The sequence below is a fragment of the Symphalangus syndactylus genome, chromosome 19, assembly GCF_028878055.3.
Source record: "Symphalangus syndactylus isolate Jambi chromosome 19, NHGRI_mSymSyn1-v2.1_pri, whole genome shotgun sequence".
NCBI classification, from domain to species: domain Eukaryota; kingdom Metazoa; phylum Chordata; class Mammalia; order Primates; family Hylobatidae; genus Symphalangus; species Symphalangus syndactylus.
The window spans coordinates 64,521,421-64,537,061 of NC_072434.2; the positions used below are offsets into that span (position 1 = coordinate 64,521,421).

Genomic DNA, 15,641 nt, shown 5'->3' on the forward strand with positions numbered 1-15,641 from the left:
CTTAGGTGCAAGAACAGCAGTTTGACTTCCCAAGCTAATGCATTTCTGTGAAATTATTGTCTTCTTACTGAAGCTTCCTGGCCCAAGACTTATGCTACTCTACCTGAAAAATGCCTTTTCCTTCAGCAGTGCTGTGATTTTTTCAATTCTTAAGGCTGAATGATCAGCACCACTCCAGTTTAGTTAAGGATTAACTTGGCTAGCCCAGACTACCACGTGTTGACTGACAAGTAGAGGTGCCGTCTAAAAGGAGATTGGAAGAGCATTGACTTGCGTTACAGGAGGGGAAGGGTTAGTGAGTCCTTTATGCAGTCATGAAATAATCAGCCGTGTTCTTAAGAGATTTCACTCTGTTGTAACTGAATGTGATGCTGTACTGGAAAAAAAATAAAACAGAGTGCTCGGCCTGGGATAATGGTCCAGCTTGTCTGGACCCCATGTCCCGTCATCATGGGAGAAAGCATTTATTCCTTCTCTCTTTCACTCTTTGCTACAACAGATATCAAGTGAGCATGTACATGCAGCACACTCTGCGTGGTAGGCACTGGATATTCCTGGGTGAACAAAAGATGCATGGTCATTGATGTCATGGTGATCACAATCAAGTAGGGTGGAGCAGACAATAAACAAAATAAACACATAGATAAAACTGCAAATCCTGCAAGGTCTTATTGGATGCCAGAGATAAATACTTCCACTAAAAATGTCTTAGTAAAGAGATTTAAAAACTAAGACATAGGGTGGTTCCAACAGTGGTCCAGTGACTCAGTGATGCCACTAAGGACCCAGAACTTTCTATCTTCTCAAGTTCCATCTTCAGCATGCTGAAACTTTCTACTTCAGTGGCTTTTTGAGATATTTTTCTAAAGACGGTTCCTTCTCCACAAGAAAATTAACAGCAGCTGTTAGATGAAATGCAACATTAAATTATTTACAGAAAGTTGTTATTAGCCTGCACTTAACTTGCATCTCTTTGATGGGCTTAGTGTACAATGTTATCTTCTTAAAGCTAATAATAGTGGAAGATCAGGCTGGGTGCGGTGGCTCACACCTGTAATCAATCCCAGCACTTTGGGAGGCCGAGGCGGGCGGATCACGAGGTCAGGAGTTTGAGACCAGCCTGGCCAACATAGTGAAACCCTGTCTCTACTAAAAATACAAAAAAACAAACAAACCTGGGCGTGGTAGCGCATGCCTGTAGTCCCAGCTACTCAGGAGACTGAGGCAGGAGAATCGCTTGAACCTGGGAGGTGGAGGTTGCAGTGAGCCGAGATCACACCATTGCACTCCAGCCTGGGTGACACAGTGAGATTCCGTCCCAAAAATGATAATAATAATAATAATAATAATAATAATAGTGAAAGATCAGTGACACATCCCACATTCATTTAAAGCATTTAAAATGTCTGTTCTCACACAGTTTGTTCAAGTAATGCTATCTACACAGTCTGCACCAGAATGCAATATTGTGAAGAGAACTAGCCCCAATCCTTGTCTACACTCCTTTTTATTCCACCCCAATGCCATCTCCTCTTACAAGAAGCCTCACACATAGACACAGGAACACACTAGCCCATATACCCACACTCCAGTCAGAGACTGCACAAGATTAGCCATAGGCACTGGTGTGCTTTGGGGTGCTCATACCTGTGTGCTGTCTGCTCTTAAAAGAAGACACCTGGGGAAGAGGCCCTTGCAGGCCCTGGAAGTAGGCTTTGGCCACTTGGACATAAAAGTCTGGGGTTCTAGCTTCCTAGAGGGATAGCCACTTTATGTCTTTAATGAACTCTAGGTGCCTTTGTATTTGTGGGCCCCCTTTTCCATAAAATAAATCACAAGTTATGTCTTACAACTGTGTTGGTATAGAAATAAACATATTAATATGATGTCAGATATGTTTTCAACCTAAAAGTTCATTTTTTTTCTGATTTTAAAAGAAATTTGAACATTTTTGTGGCCCCTAACAGTAATAGGGGCCCTTGGCACTCCTATTGTACCTAAAAGATAAATCTACCTGCCCGGAGCTTAGTCTTAAAGGGGGAAAGAGTGTGCGCTCTAACTTGGCCTAGAGATTCCTTGCCCCACGGGAAGAGGCATAGCCAGAGCAGAGCTAGAATTCTGGACCCTTAAGTCACAGGGCTCGGATTTGGGGTTCCTCATCCACAAGGCTAAGGGTGTTACCATTTCATAATAAACATGTGCACTCAAGTGGGCAGTGAATTTTATTATTAGGAAGAGCGTGGAATTAATACTCGTTCTGCATTTGTATTAGTAAAGATCCCATTCTGGTGGCTCTCCTCCATAAGAGGACAGCTGGCTCTGAAAAATCAAAGAACTTCTAGGGAGTCAAAACAACATCTTGCAACTTCTAAATAACAATTTTTCCAGGTTCTTTGCTTCAGTGTGTCAAAAAAATAAATCTCAGGGTTTAGTTTGAGATTGGGAACTCTGTTACACTATTTTTTCTTGATATATTAGACAACACAGAATTAACCAAAAAGGCCAGGAGAAAACTTTGGGTGCATGTGCAGTTTTATGAAGCACCTCTCTTACCTCTAGTGTATACAAAGTGGACTAGATGTTTAGTGTTATCCTCTGAAGTAGCTGTAGTTTGCTTCTCCTCCTCCCATTCAAATACTTTAAGCTGCTCAGTACTTCTCTCTGGAAAATACTGGGAGTGTGACCCCACCAGTTAGTAGAAGTCGGAGTGCCACAGGGCTGGGTGAGCTCAGAGCAGGAGCAGGAGCAGGAATGCCACCATCAGCCTGTGGGACTCGCCCCTTCTCACACTATCTTTCCATGTTCTTCCCATCATCCCACCTGTAAAGCATTAATAACTAGGACATCTTGTTTTCTTTCTCTGTTCCCACCCCACTCCATCCCTCCTAAATGGCTCTCAAATCTTCCACGTCTTCTTCATCGCAAAGCCAGTATCCCAGCTAAGGACCTCACTGTCTCTTACCTGAACTCTTGCAATAGACCCATTCCTGGTTTCCCTGACTGTGATCCTTCCTCTCCCTCGCTACATTTCCATATTAAATTGCAATAGGGGGGATCTTACATAGATCTGTGCTGCCAGGTACCTCTCCCAAACTGAAGTTCAGGGAAATGTTTCAGTAGATATTAAATATATATTTTATCTTGCCCCCTTTGGTACAATGCTTTATTCTATTGTTTTTAGGGCGTGCAACAATTAAGTTCCTTCTCTCCCTGGTCCCAAAGACACTCTGTCTCTTTTATTTTATTTTAATTTTATGTTATGTTATGTTACGTTATTTTATTTTATTTTATTTTTTGAGAAGGACTCTCAGTCTGTCACCCAGGTTAGAGTGCAGTGGTGTGATCTCAGCTCACTGCAACCTCCACCTCCCCGGTTCAAGTGATTATCCTTCCTCAGTCTCCCGAGTAGCTGGGATTACAGGCGCCCACCACCACGCCTAGCTAATTTTTGTATTTTTAGTAGAGATGGGGTTTCACCATGTTGGCCAGGCTGGTCTCGAACTCCTGACCTCAAGTGATCCAACCGCCTCGGCCTCCCAAAGTGCTGGGATTACAGACGTGAGCCATCACACCCAGCCCTATCTGTCTTTTTTAATTTCAGTGAGGAAAAAAGGACCCCTCTTATAACAAGAGGCACAGGCCCCTCAAAGAATTTAATTACCCTTTATTTCCTATCAAATACAATGACAAAAACTATTTAGATATCATCAGCATTATGTTCAGTCCTCATCTGGAGACTTGAGACTTTGGTGGTAACACCTCTATAGTAGACACCCAGAGGGAGCCCATGACTAGGGTTAGGTATCTGTTGGGAATTCCCAGGCTGTCATTCAAGCTAACAGAGGGAACTCTTTTCATTATATTTCTTAAGGTAGGGTTTTGGGGAAGGGATGGAATCCATGACCTTTGTCCATTAAAAAAGTCTATAAAATATTTTGCATTTCGTTCTTCGTGCAAAGTACCTGCATATGTTTTATTCCTCCTATTGAACACGCAAATAACTAACAAGAAGGACTAAGAGAAGTCTATTACTCTCCATTGTTCTGTAGTAAACAGGAAAACTAGTCACATAGTGTTGCCAGATTATCATCAGCACCTATTTGGGAAGTTTCTTGGGGATTCCCACACAACAATTATAAACACATTTTTGACTTTGCACTTAAATGTTTTATTTGCAAACAGATAAATTAGAGGGTGAAATTATTCATACTACAGAAAGATGCTTCACAACAGCAAAAGATCACAAGGATACGTTCTATGGCATGTACTCAAGTTTTGTTTCCAGATCACCAAATAATTCAGAGGAGAAAGCACTAAAATGGAGAGTGTTCTAGGCCACTGTTGATAACATATCCATCCATCAAAAATGAAATTGTAATGACAAAGGACATTAGTATGTCAATGGTTAGTTTATATTTTACAATTTTTATTTCTTTAGACAGAAAGCTAAGCACTTGATAACCCTATTAAATCTTTTTCATGCTCTTTCTTGCCTACCCAATATATAAGATATTTCACCCTGCATGTTCCTTCAACTTTATTTCTCTTTGCTCTCCGACTCACTCAAACTCTATTTTACCTTCAAACTCATTTCTGAACTATTTCCTGTGCTTGCCTTGCTCTACACTCCATTCCCACCTATTCCCAGTCCATCACCTGACAAACTCATACTCCTGTAAGACTCAGATTGGGCCTCACTGCTCCATAGGTACTCTTCTGACTTCCCTTGGGTTTACTGAAGTCCCCTTCTTGCACACTTCCTTTATGCCTTCCATATACCTCTATTAGAGCACAGATAACATGGTACTTTTGGTAACCTCTCCCACTAGATTACAAGTTTTTTGAGGACCAGAGTTGCCTTCTTCTTTTCATAAGCAGTGTGCCGGTGTTCCACACCTCCTCATGAATCACTCCAGTTCAAATCCTGCCTCTTCCATGACATGTTATCCAACCTCAGCAGCCTAGAACACTCCCTTACATTCCTACTCTCCAAAACAAATGAAACTTCCATAGCATTTGTTTATATTTTGCTTTGTGAACAGCTCTTTTCAAGGAAATGTGCAACACACAGTCCTTGTCTTTTAACCACAATATTAGATATATCAAAGTAGTTAGAATACTATGGACACTCCTAGGATTGGGCCACACTAAATAGTGGCTATTTCATAAGTGCTTGCACAGCCTAATGGAACTAGTGTGAAAGAAGCAATAGCAGGGTCTGGCATTGTGAATATGTACTGTTTGCAGAGCATCCTTGCTGTTGGGAAAGCATATATGTTATAACTTATGGCCTTGTGGCTTTTGTGAAATCATCAAATATTTTTCATGATTATATAACAAAATTAAGTTTGAAAAAAGCAATCCCTAAAGGACAAAAGCAAACTAAAACAAGTAAACCCAACTAGACATTGCTTTATGGCATAACCATACACAGAGAAACTATTTTAATTGTCTTAAGAAGACAAAACTGACTCTCTCTCTCTATATATATATACTATATATATATATATAGTCTCTATATATATACTATATATACTATATATACATATACTATATGTATACTATATATATACATATACTATATATAGTGTATATATAGTATATGTATATATACTATATATACACTATATATAGTATATATAGTGTATATATACTCTATATAGTGTATATATACTCTATATAGTGTATATATACTATATATACACTATAGTATATATACTATATATACTATATATATAGTATATACACATATATATATAGTATATATACACTATATAGAGTATATATATACTATATATAGTATGTATATATACTATATATACTATATATATACTCTATATATAGTGTGTATATATACTATATATAGTGTATATATGTATACTATATATAGTATACATATATACACTATATATAGTATATGTATATATAGTATACATATATATATATATATATATATATATATATACTATATATATACATATAGTATATGTATATATAGTATACATATAGTATATGTATATATAGTATATGTATATATAGTATACATATAGTATATGTATATATAGTATACATATAGTATATGTATATATAGTATATATATAGTATATATATAGAGAGTATATATATATAGAGAGAGAGTCAGTTTTGTCTTCTTAAGACAATTAAAATAGTTTCTCTGTGTATGGTTATGCCATAAAGCAATGTCTAGTTGGGTTTACTTGTTTTAGTTTGCTTTTGTCCTTTAGGGATTGCTTTTTTCAAACTTAATTTTGTTATATAATCATGAAAAATATTTGATGATTTCACAAAAGCCACAAGGCCATAAGTTATAATATATATGCTTTCCCAACAGCAAGGATGCTCTGCAAACAGTACATATTCACAATCACAATGCCAGACCCTGCTATTTCTTCTTTCACACTAGTTCCATTAGGCTGAGCAAGCACTTATGAAATAGCCACTATTTAGTGGTATATATATATATATATATATACTATATATATACATATACTATATGTGTACATATATATACATATACTATATATAGTATATATATACACTATATATAGTATACTATATATATAGTATATATAGTATATATATATTATATATATAGTATATATAGTATATATATATATACTCAGTGGACTTTTCTCTAATGATACTTAGAAATTCAAACACATACACACACACACACACACACACACGCACTCTCTCACTCTCTCTCTCTTTTCAGTAATCATATTATTGATAGTGCTATTGGAATTGTTATTCTAAGATTCATCCATTGGGAGTTCCTTATTTTCAGCCTACAAAAAGAAAAAAATATGTAACATGAATTTTGTTAAGCAAAAATTCTATGGTCTTAAATTTGATTTTGAAGTATTAGTATGACCTCATGATAATTTCATCTTTTAAAAAAACCTATTTACTACCTCTGCCCACTGAAACATGTCTAAAAGCAAAGGTCAACCCAGGATCAATGTGTATTCCCTAAATGCCACTAAGAAATGACTGACATCAGGTCTGGGAAGGAAGCGTACAAAATGAGCCTCGATCTTCATGTACCATAGAGAAAAGATAACATCAAAGACCATTGAAAGTGTGTAGAAAGGACTCAGGAGCCATCCTGAGGAGCCTCTTACTGGCCAGAGATGGGTCAATTTAAATATCAGTAAAGATAATGGCAATAGATTGAAAGACATCGGATATATTTAAATTTCTTAGTTAATAATGGCTATAGAAATAAAAACAATTGGCCACTTTTGACCAGCGAGTTATTTAACTATTTTGAAAACTGGTAAATAAAGAAAAAAGATTAAGCATTTATTCTGACTTTTCTATACAACCAATACTTCAAGTCAACCAAGTAATGTATGAGAATTTTCTCTTTATGGAAGGATTCCAGGTAACAAATTTAAAGAGTATGATAGAATTACAATATCACCTTTTCACTACTCCTAATGATATAGTGTATCTAAATAATAATCATCAATCACTGCTGACTTCACAAAAAGGGAGAAAATTAGACATTTTATATGCCCTAACAGAGGCTCACAGCACCATTTATGAAGTTGACTTGCCAAATGAATCAAAGGTGAATGTGATTGAGCCTCTAGCTCCAACTAATAATTTGCAGAAAACACATGGGACAGAAAAGCATGATACGTGAAACCACAAGGATCCAATTAGCAAATTCTGATGGGGAAATTCTACAGGAAAACAATGTGTTTAAAAAACAGAAGAGTAAGAGGAAAATTGAATCTATACATTAAAGGAAATTTAAATGACATAACCAATTTTAGTGTATGGAACTTATTTTGATGCTGATTTGAAGATATTTTATAAATGTATCAAAATTATAAGATAATCAGAGACATCTGTATACAGAGATTTACTATTAAGGAACTATCATTAGGTAGGATAATGATATTGTGCTCATTTGTAAAAGAATATTCCTATTTTAGAGATAAAGAATTAACATTTTACAGAAGAAATAAGATGAGGCCCGAGATTCATTTGAAATAATCCAGGTAATTGTGGAAATGGATAGGGGTGCAGATGAAGCAAGATTGTCCATGTGTTGATAATTGTTTAAGAAGGAAATTGGTATATGGAGGCTTATTATGCTATTCTCTATATTTTTGCATGTGCTAAATAGTCTACAATGGAGTGTTTTTGAAAAAGATATTGAATAGCTAATAGAGTATTAGAAGGGCCAGAAAACAAAAGCATAAGACCCAGCTTCTAGCAATAATGCAATATTAAGTCTCAGAAACACTTTCGTAAGGAAAACCCTGCAGCCACCACTAAGCATCATTGGAGTCATCTGCTCTTACAGCAGAGAGAGAGACAGAGAGAGAGCCACTGCCAGAGAGCACGAGCATACTCTCCACTCATTCCCTCTCAGGAACTTTTGAGGAAAAATCTGCGGCAGATGCCTGTGGTTATCAGAGCCTTTGCCATAGCTTCAAGGGAGTCTGGGAAAGAGGGAAAAGTGATCAACTAGTATTTTCTGTTCCAATTACAAGGTACACACACATGGTTTCCTGTCCCATCCCCACTGCAAAGAATCAAAATGAGAGCAATTCCAAAAATACAGAAAATAATTCAGACATCAAAAAGCAAAATTGAATTAACAATATTTACCTCCCTGGGCAAGTAGGAACCTCCCTGAGTTTCAGTGTCCTCATCTGGCAAATGATTAAACAACACCATTCTCCCAAGATTGCTTTGAGGACTGAAAGCAATAATGTGTCTATTAAACAGCACAATACAAAAGGTCACTCAGCAATCTTTCCTTCCTCCCTGTTTTTTTTCCCTCTTCCCTTCCTTCCTTTCCGTTTAATTTCCTTCAGTTTCTATGTCCTTTGTGTTTTCAGGATAATATTCTATTTACTTAAGGGACACAAAGTAAATAAATGTTTTTGAAACTGAATTGAAGTGGATCCAGATTTTCACAGGAAAAAAAAGTTTCCCTTTCCCTTAGTTCTCCTTACACAACTGGCTTTGCAGGAAAAGAAATTAGCATTTGGAAACACACATCTGCCTCAGCCACAGGTGAGATATTAATGCATTCCCACATGTCCCAAATCCTCAATCTTTGATCAGTATGATGGGAACTTTCATTGTCCAATAAAGCAAGGGACCGACTCTTTGTTTCATTCAAGTCAGTATTTCTTCTAACGGAAACTCATCCCAGGATGAAACAGCCCTGCATGTCCAGCAGCCTCTGGAGTGTCAGGTGGCCCTTCAGCCTTTGAATGCTGTGGGCTGGATTGACTCAACCATGGTTAGCTGACTTTTATTTCTTTTCTTCCTTCCTGCTCATTCAATATCATCAACCTGAGAGAAGGAGCTCTGTGTCATAAAAGCGAGCACAGCTGAGCCGATCTCGCCCTATGCCAGTCCACATGGTAATTTTGGAAGGGCCCTGGGATATCCGACCTTATGACTATAAGAAAGTTTTGTGATTAATGGTGATTTTTATCTTCAGACTTCAAAGATTGACTCATGCAGAGAATGAGCAATCTATAGGTCAGCTATCCTACATCCCACTTATTTTCTTTCTTCAGTCAAGAATTGGGAGAACTAAACACTGACCAGCTGTAAAAGACATCTATCCTGTCTGCAGAAAAGCCTATTTAATGGGCCCCTGAGGGGAATTGTTTAAAATAATGCTATGCAATTTCTCCAAGAGTTTCTGCTGGAAAAAAAAAAAAAAAAAAGAACAAATGGAAAATTTTAACGCCTAAATGATCAATACTTTATTCATGAAGCAAAGTAATAACCTTGCCTTTTTCTGTTGTGGATGAGGTATTTTGCAGGTACTTTAAGAAGTCAATCTACCTTTTATTCAGCAATGTATCAAATATTTATTGTGGGTTTTCTTATAAGATACAGTACAGGTCCATGGGGTTATAAGAGTAGAAATAAACGGTGCCCAGCACTGAAGGATTTTAATAATAATTATGTTAGCAATGCCAATCATAACCTCTAATGCATCTACTAAGCTTTACTTTTTACAGTCTTTAATATATCCTGTCATTTTAATAATTCTTATAATTTATTATAATGTGATAACTTTTTCAACATCATTTTAGCAATATATTTTATTTCATCTCATCTTCTAGTTGATAATATAAGATGCTTAGCCCATTGTGTGCCCAGAAGTACAGTAAATCCTTTCTTATCTTTGACAATAGGTTCTTGGAAACTGGAACTTCAAATGAAAGAACACATAACGAAAATGCTTTACTATAGGCTAACCAATCTAAACAAGAGTTAAGTTGCTACAGCATATTTCTTGTCCCAAAAAAAAATAAAAAATCACCAAACTTCTAAAGAAAGACCCAAACACTTCTAACATTGAAATAAACATCAAAATAACTTTGAAAGGAATGTGAGCTACGCATACACTTTAGAAAGGTTAACAAAAACAAGTAAGATAATAATTTACCCACTTATTCAAGTTCAGGAGCTCAAGTGGCCAGAGCCAATTCTGGTAGCTCAGGGTACCAGGCTGGAACCAGCCCCAGACAGGTCACCATTCCCATTGCAGGGCCCACTCATACCTAGCAACACTCACTCACACTGGGACCAGTGAGACACACTGATTCGTCTAACGGACAGAGCTTTAGGTTTTGGGAGGAAACCAGACATGGGGAGGACATGCAAAGTCCACACACACAATGACCTCAGCTAGGAATCCATTTTTTTTTCTCATCAATATTATAAGGAAATTACATTGAACTTAAATGACATTATTCAAGGACCTGCTGTGTAAGCTTAAGAAATAGTAGAACCCCCCTTACCCAGATACCTTGTTCCCTCAGGTATAATGAATTTAAAACTGCATTTGCATATTTACATCAAACACTTGTCACATAGCTGGGCTTTCTGTTTTGTGTAGCCAGAAGGATTTCATAACTTAATGAATAATCTAAACAACAACTGCCTATTTTACATTGATTTAGTTTCCTCTTTCCTTTGTGTACCCAGGGAGAAAAGGCTTGGACTATATGTTCGGTTTGAAATTTGAAAATCTCAGTCTTTCCCCAACCATCAAAAATATTTACCTCCCTCTCTTGTCTCACAATCATCTAAGCCGCCTTCTTGAATTGACTCCCACACCTGTTCATCATAGAAGGAAAAAAATAAAAGCAAATGCCATATAAAATCTCTCTTCTTCAACAAGGTCTTCTGTTTTGAAATACTGAAACAGTTCCTTTTCTATTACCTCACCAGCTGTGGCCTTTTATCTCCTAAAGGGAATAGCTGACGTCTTACCAAAGTCGTTGTGCTTACGGACGCCATAAATATCTCCTTTAAATCCTACATGATAAATTTCCCTCTGATTGGTAAAGCAGATACTGTAACGTGCAAAGGGGGAGCGGGAGAGGCTTTGATGATGTTAAACTAAGCCCCTGGAGATATCCCAGCTCTTCCTCCAGAATTTTACTTTCCAACAACTGGAGTCAACAAATACGGTAGAAAATGTTGTCTGGATTATCTACTCCCATTATTTTTTTTTTAAACTGGTTTTTAATGATGGGCAACCTAAAATTTACTCACACAGAACACAAAACAGTTGAATTTGTTGAAAGTCCAAATGGGAATGTGCTTCTTGTACAAATCACAATATGCTTTCTAGACCACAACCTAAAAAGGAAAGAAAAAAATCCTGTGAATAAAAATAAAACAAGGACTTTCAGTTTTCTACATGCATTTGAAATGACTTTATCTCTGACTCATGTTCTACTTTATTTTTGATTCTTGGGAAGACCTGTTCCTATACTGTAATTTTTTTTTAATAATAAGTTTCCATTTGTAACTATTAGTTGGTCTTTCCACAAAATTGGTTTGCTGGAAAGGGCTGAGAAGAGAAAGAGCATTCCTGGATCAAATGGAACCGGTGAGTGTGGAAGTCCTTGAACTTGACCAAGCATTGTCAGTTCTCATAGTCTGATAAAAAAAAAAAAAAAAAAACTAGATTATTCGGTGTGTTTTTCATGGTGCTTCTACTGTAAGTTTATTCAAATGGGAAAAAAACAAACAAGTAGACTGTAGTTGTAAGAGAAAAAAGGTGAAAATAAATTATTTTGGTTTTTTTTATTACTTGGAACTTTATTGTAGGATATACATTTAAGATAATTTTTTGTTTGTTTGTTTTATTTTATTTTTATTTATTTGTTGAGATGGAGTTTCACTCTTGTTGCCCAGGCTGTAGTGCAATGGCACAATCTTGGCTCACCACAACCTCTGCCTCCCTGGTTCAAGCAATTCTCCTGCCTCAGCCTCCCGAGTAGCTGGGATTACAGGCATGCACCACCACGCCCGGCTAATTTTGTATTTTTAGTAGAGACGGGGTTTCTCCATGTTGGTCAGGCTGGTCTCAAACTCCCAACCTCAGGTGATCCACCTGCCTAGGCCTCCCAAAGTGTACCACGCCCGGCCTTGTTTTATTTTTATAAGCAACAGTCTTTATAATCTGTGGAATCAGGGTATAATATAAATAATAACATACCCAAAAGGTGAGCAAAGAGACATCCACCCTGACACTCAATCCTTTTGTTGCCAACCCCATAGGCAGCCAAGAAGCACTTTGACAATGAAGAGAAAGGAACTGAAGCTGGAAGATAAATGAAAGATAATTGGTAGCTTTGGGGCCGATACAGCAAAGAAGTTGAAAGTGTCTGCCTATTTATAGAAATGACTCATTTCTTTAAGTGGCCTAAACCCTATTACCAATTTAACTCATGTCCCCAACTCGCATATTTCCCTGGCCATCCCACCTTAAACAGAATAAGACAGACAAGTTACTATATATTTCACTAAGCATTCGAATTTATTAAAGTCTGCACTTTGCTCAGACGAAGGGTTTGTGGTCTTGTCTGCTGCTCCTAGCTGGGAGTTGGAGGGTGTTGCTCAGTTAATATAGCATCTCCTCTGTATGTTCTCCTGTAACAACTGGACAGTGTTTTCCTTGGCCAGAGGGGCTGAGCTGTATTCACTGGCTCAAGGACTACAAGGTACCCAGTGGAATGTTTCATGTTTATTGGCTCTTAATGGACTACTACTGAGGACTTGAGGGAAACAAACTATAAGCCATTCATGCTCAGTCAAGCCTCCTTGGAGGAGGCTGAATTCCCCCTGTGATCCCTGCCACCCTGCTGATTCAACCGCCACTCAGACTGCCATCAGAGGTTACTGGCTCTAGACTGTAAGTTACAGGAAACCTTTCGGCCTCTACTTGGTTATTTATAGAAGAGTTTATAGGATTCTTCCACAACTCGAGGGAGGAAAATCAAACAAATGTCACCTCCTATTATCGTGGCAACTAAGTTCCACTCTGAAAATAGAAGCTGGAACTTTAACCTGTTAACTAGTAAAGCAGTCCACTGATGTGTTTATGTTTTAGCAATACTTTTTACATTAAAAAAAATTATTTCAAATCTGTACCACTCTCAGGAATCTTCCCTGATGAAGCCCACTCTTATTTGCACTCTTTGACACCTCTTTGCATTGCGCTAATGCTTTAATAATGGACTTCAAGTGCATGGAATTTGATTATTCGTAATTATTTCTTTCTTTCCTTCCTTTATTTCTTCCTTCTTTTACTACTTCCCCCCACCCCCCCAACCGCCCCCGTCTGTCTCTTGGTCTCTCTCTCTCTTTCATCTTTCACAAATACTAACATAAAACTTACTATGTACCAGGCATTATTCTAAGATTTTCAACCTTCATAACAACCCTAGGAGGCTAAGTACTCTTATTAATTCCATTTTAAAGATGAGAAGAATTGATTTATATTGATTTATGATATACTATCATCACTGGTCTCATCATGACTCTTTTATTTTTTCATTTACCCGTTGTATTCCCTGGCTTATTACTTTGTTAGTGATAAAAGTCAACTACCCAACACAAGAATTTGAACATGAGCATTGTTTGCACCTATCTATAGAATCCTCCCCACCCCATTACCCTGCTGCATAACTCTGACATGCTGAATTTTGTGTTTATATTATTTTCTTGCATTTTTTAAAAGATAATTTTAGCAAATATATGTTTGCTCAAAAATGTTATTGCTTATTAAGACTATCATGCTGTGATCATCTGAGAACCTGCTATCACTAAGCATCATATTATCACATATACCTGTAGTTCATTTATTTTCATTGCAATAAGTTATTCCAGATATACTACAATTTGTTTCCCTCTGGATAGGCATTTGCTATCTGCTCTTGTTATTATAAACACTACTTTTTTGAACACTTTTATATGTTTATCTGGGTGCACAAATGTAATAATTTCCTTTAGTATATACACCTAGAAAATTGTGGGGTCATAAGGTGTGTGAATATTAAACTTTAAAAGATAATGTCAAGTGGTTAACCAATTTATACCAGCACTATATAAGAAATCTGGTTGATCCATATGCTTTTCAATTTTGCTGTAGTTTAAATTCTTAATTATTGCCAATAAATTGACTATAAAGAGATATCCATTATATCTTTGATAATATTGATTTGATATTCTATATATTGATTTGCTCATCAATATTGCTATAAGACTCAAGATCCTTGCATATATTTTTAGCTGTATATGTTTCTCCTTCTGTTTCTCCTCTGTAAAATGTTTATTGTTGATTTTTTTTTTTTTTTTGGTCTATCGAGTGGTTTGGCCTTTCCTTATTATTTTATGAGTCTTTACATATGCTTGATACTAAACCTTTCTCAATTATATGTTCCAAATGAATTTTTCTCAGGTTGTAGCTTGCTTTTTCATCTTCTTTAAGAATTCTTCTGATGAACAGAATTTCTTAATTTTAATAGTCAAAAATCATAAATCTTTTCTTTTATGGTTTGTATTTTTTGCTCCTGTTTAAGAAATCCTTCCCTACCCCAAGATTGGAAAGATATCCACCTATATTTTTCTACTAAGTATTTAAAATTTGCTTTTGACATTTAAGTCCCTAATCCATCTGGAGTTGATTTATGGGTATGGTGTAAGGGTGGGATCCAAATCCACTTTTTTTCCAAATGGACAACCAATTTTTCCAGCTCCTTTTATTGAATAATCCCTCTTTTCTCCACTGAAATGCCAGGCCACCTCTGCCCTCATTAAAGTTCCACATATGCATGGATTTATTTCTGGGCTCTCTATTCTATCCCATTGTCCCTTTGTCTACACCTGCAGTGTGGTCTTCTGGTAAGAGCACTGTACTTAGTCAAAAGTACTGGTCATTTATAACCAAAGGGACTTTAGTAGGTCACCTAACCATTCTGTTCAGTTTTCTCTTTCATAACACTTGGATAACAATTTCCTTCCTCAAAAGAATGCTATGAAGACTAAAGGGAAATCTGTGATACAGTTTTCTAACCTATAAAATTCTTTGAAATATTTTAGGTTGTTTGTTTCATAAACATTCTCTAAGTGTTTCTTTCTTCTTTTTTTTTTTTTTTTTTTTGTCTTTCAGAAATCTTTTGGTTATTAGTAACAAAAAACCTGACTTGCACTGGCTTTAAAAATACGACCTAATGGCCCAAGTAACTTAAATATTCAGGTGGTAGGGCCCGCCTTGGGTGCGGCTTTAAATATTTTTTCCCTCCCTATTCCCTGATTCCTGCAATGTCACC

General features: G+C 36.7%; 1 protein-coding gene across 1 annotated transcript in view; it reads right to left on the reverse strand.

Annotated features, from left to right (window-relative positions):
* Nucleotides 1-650: 650 nt before the first annotated feature.
* Nucleotides 651-15,641, reverse strand: part of LOC129458011 (uncharacterized) — a 115,651-nt gene continuing 100,660 nt past the window's right edge. The window contains exons 3-4 of the mRNA XM_055233473.1: nucleotides 2,554-2,671; nucleotides 651-902 (exon numbers count right to left, since the gene is read on the reverse strand). Of these exons, the coding sequence (XP_055089448.1) occupies nucleotides 835-902; nucleotides 2,554-2,671 (186 nt within the window). The 3' untranslated portion in view covers nucleotides 651-834. The remainder of the gene's footprint in view (nucleotides 903-2,553; nucleotides 2,672-15,641) is intronic.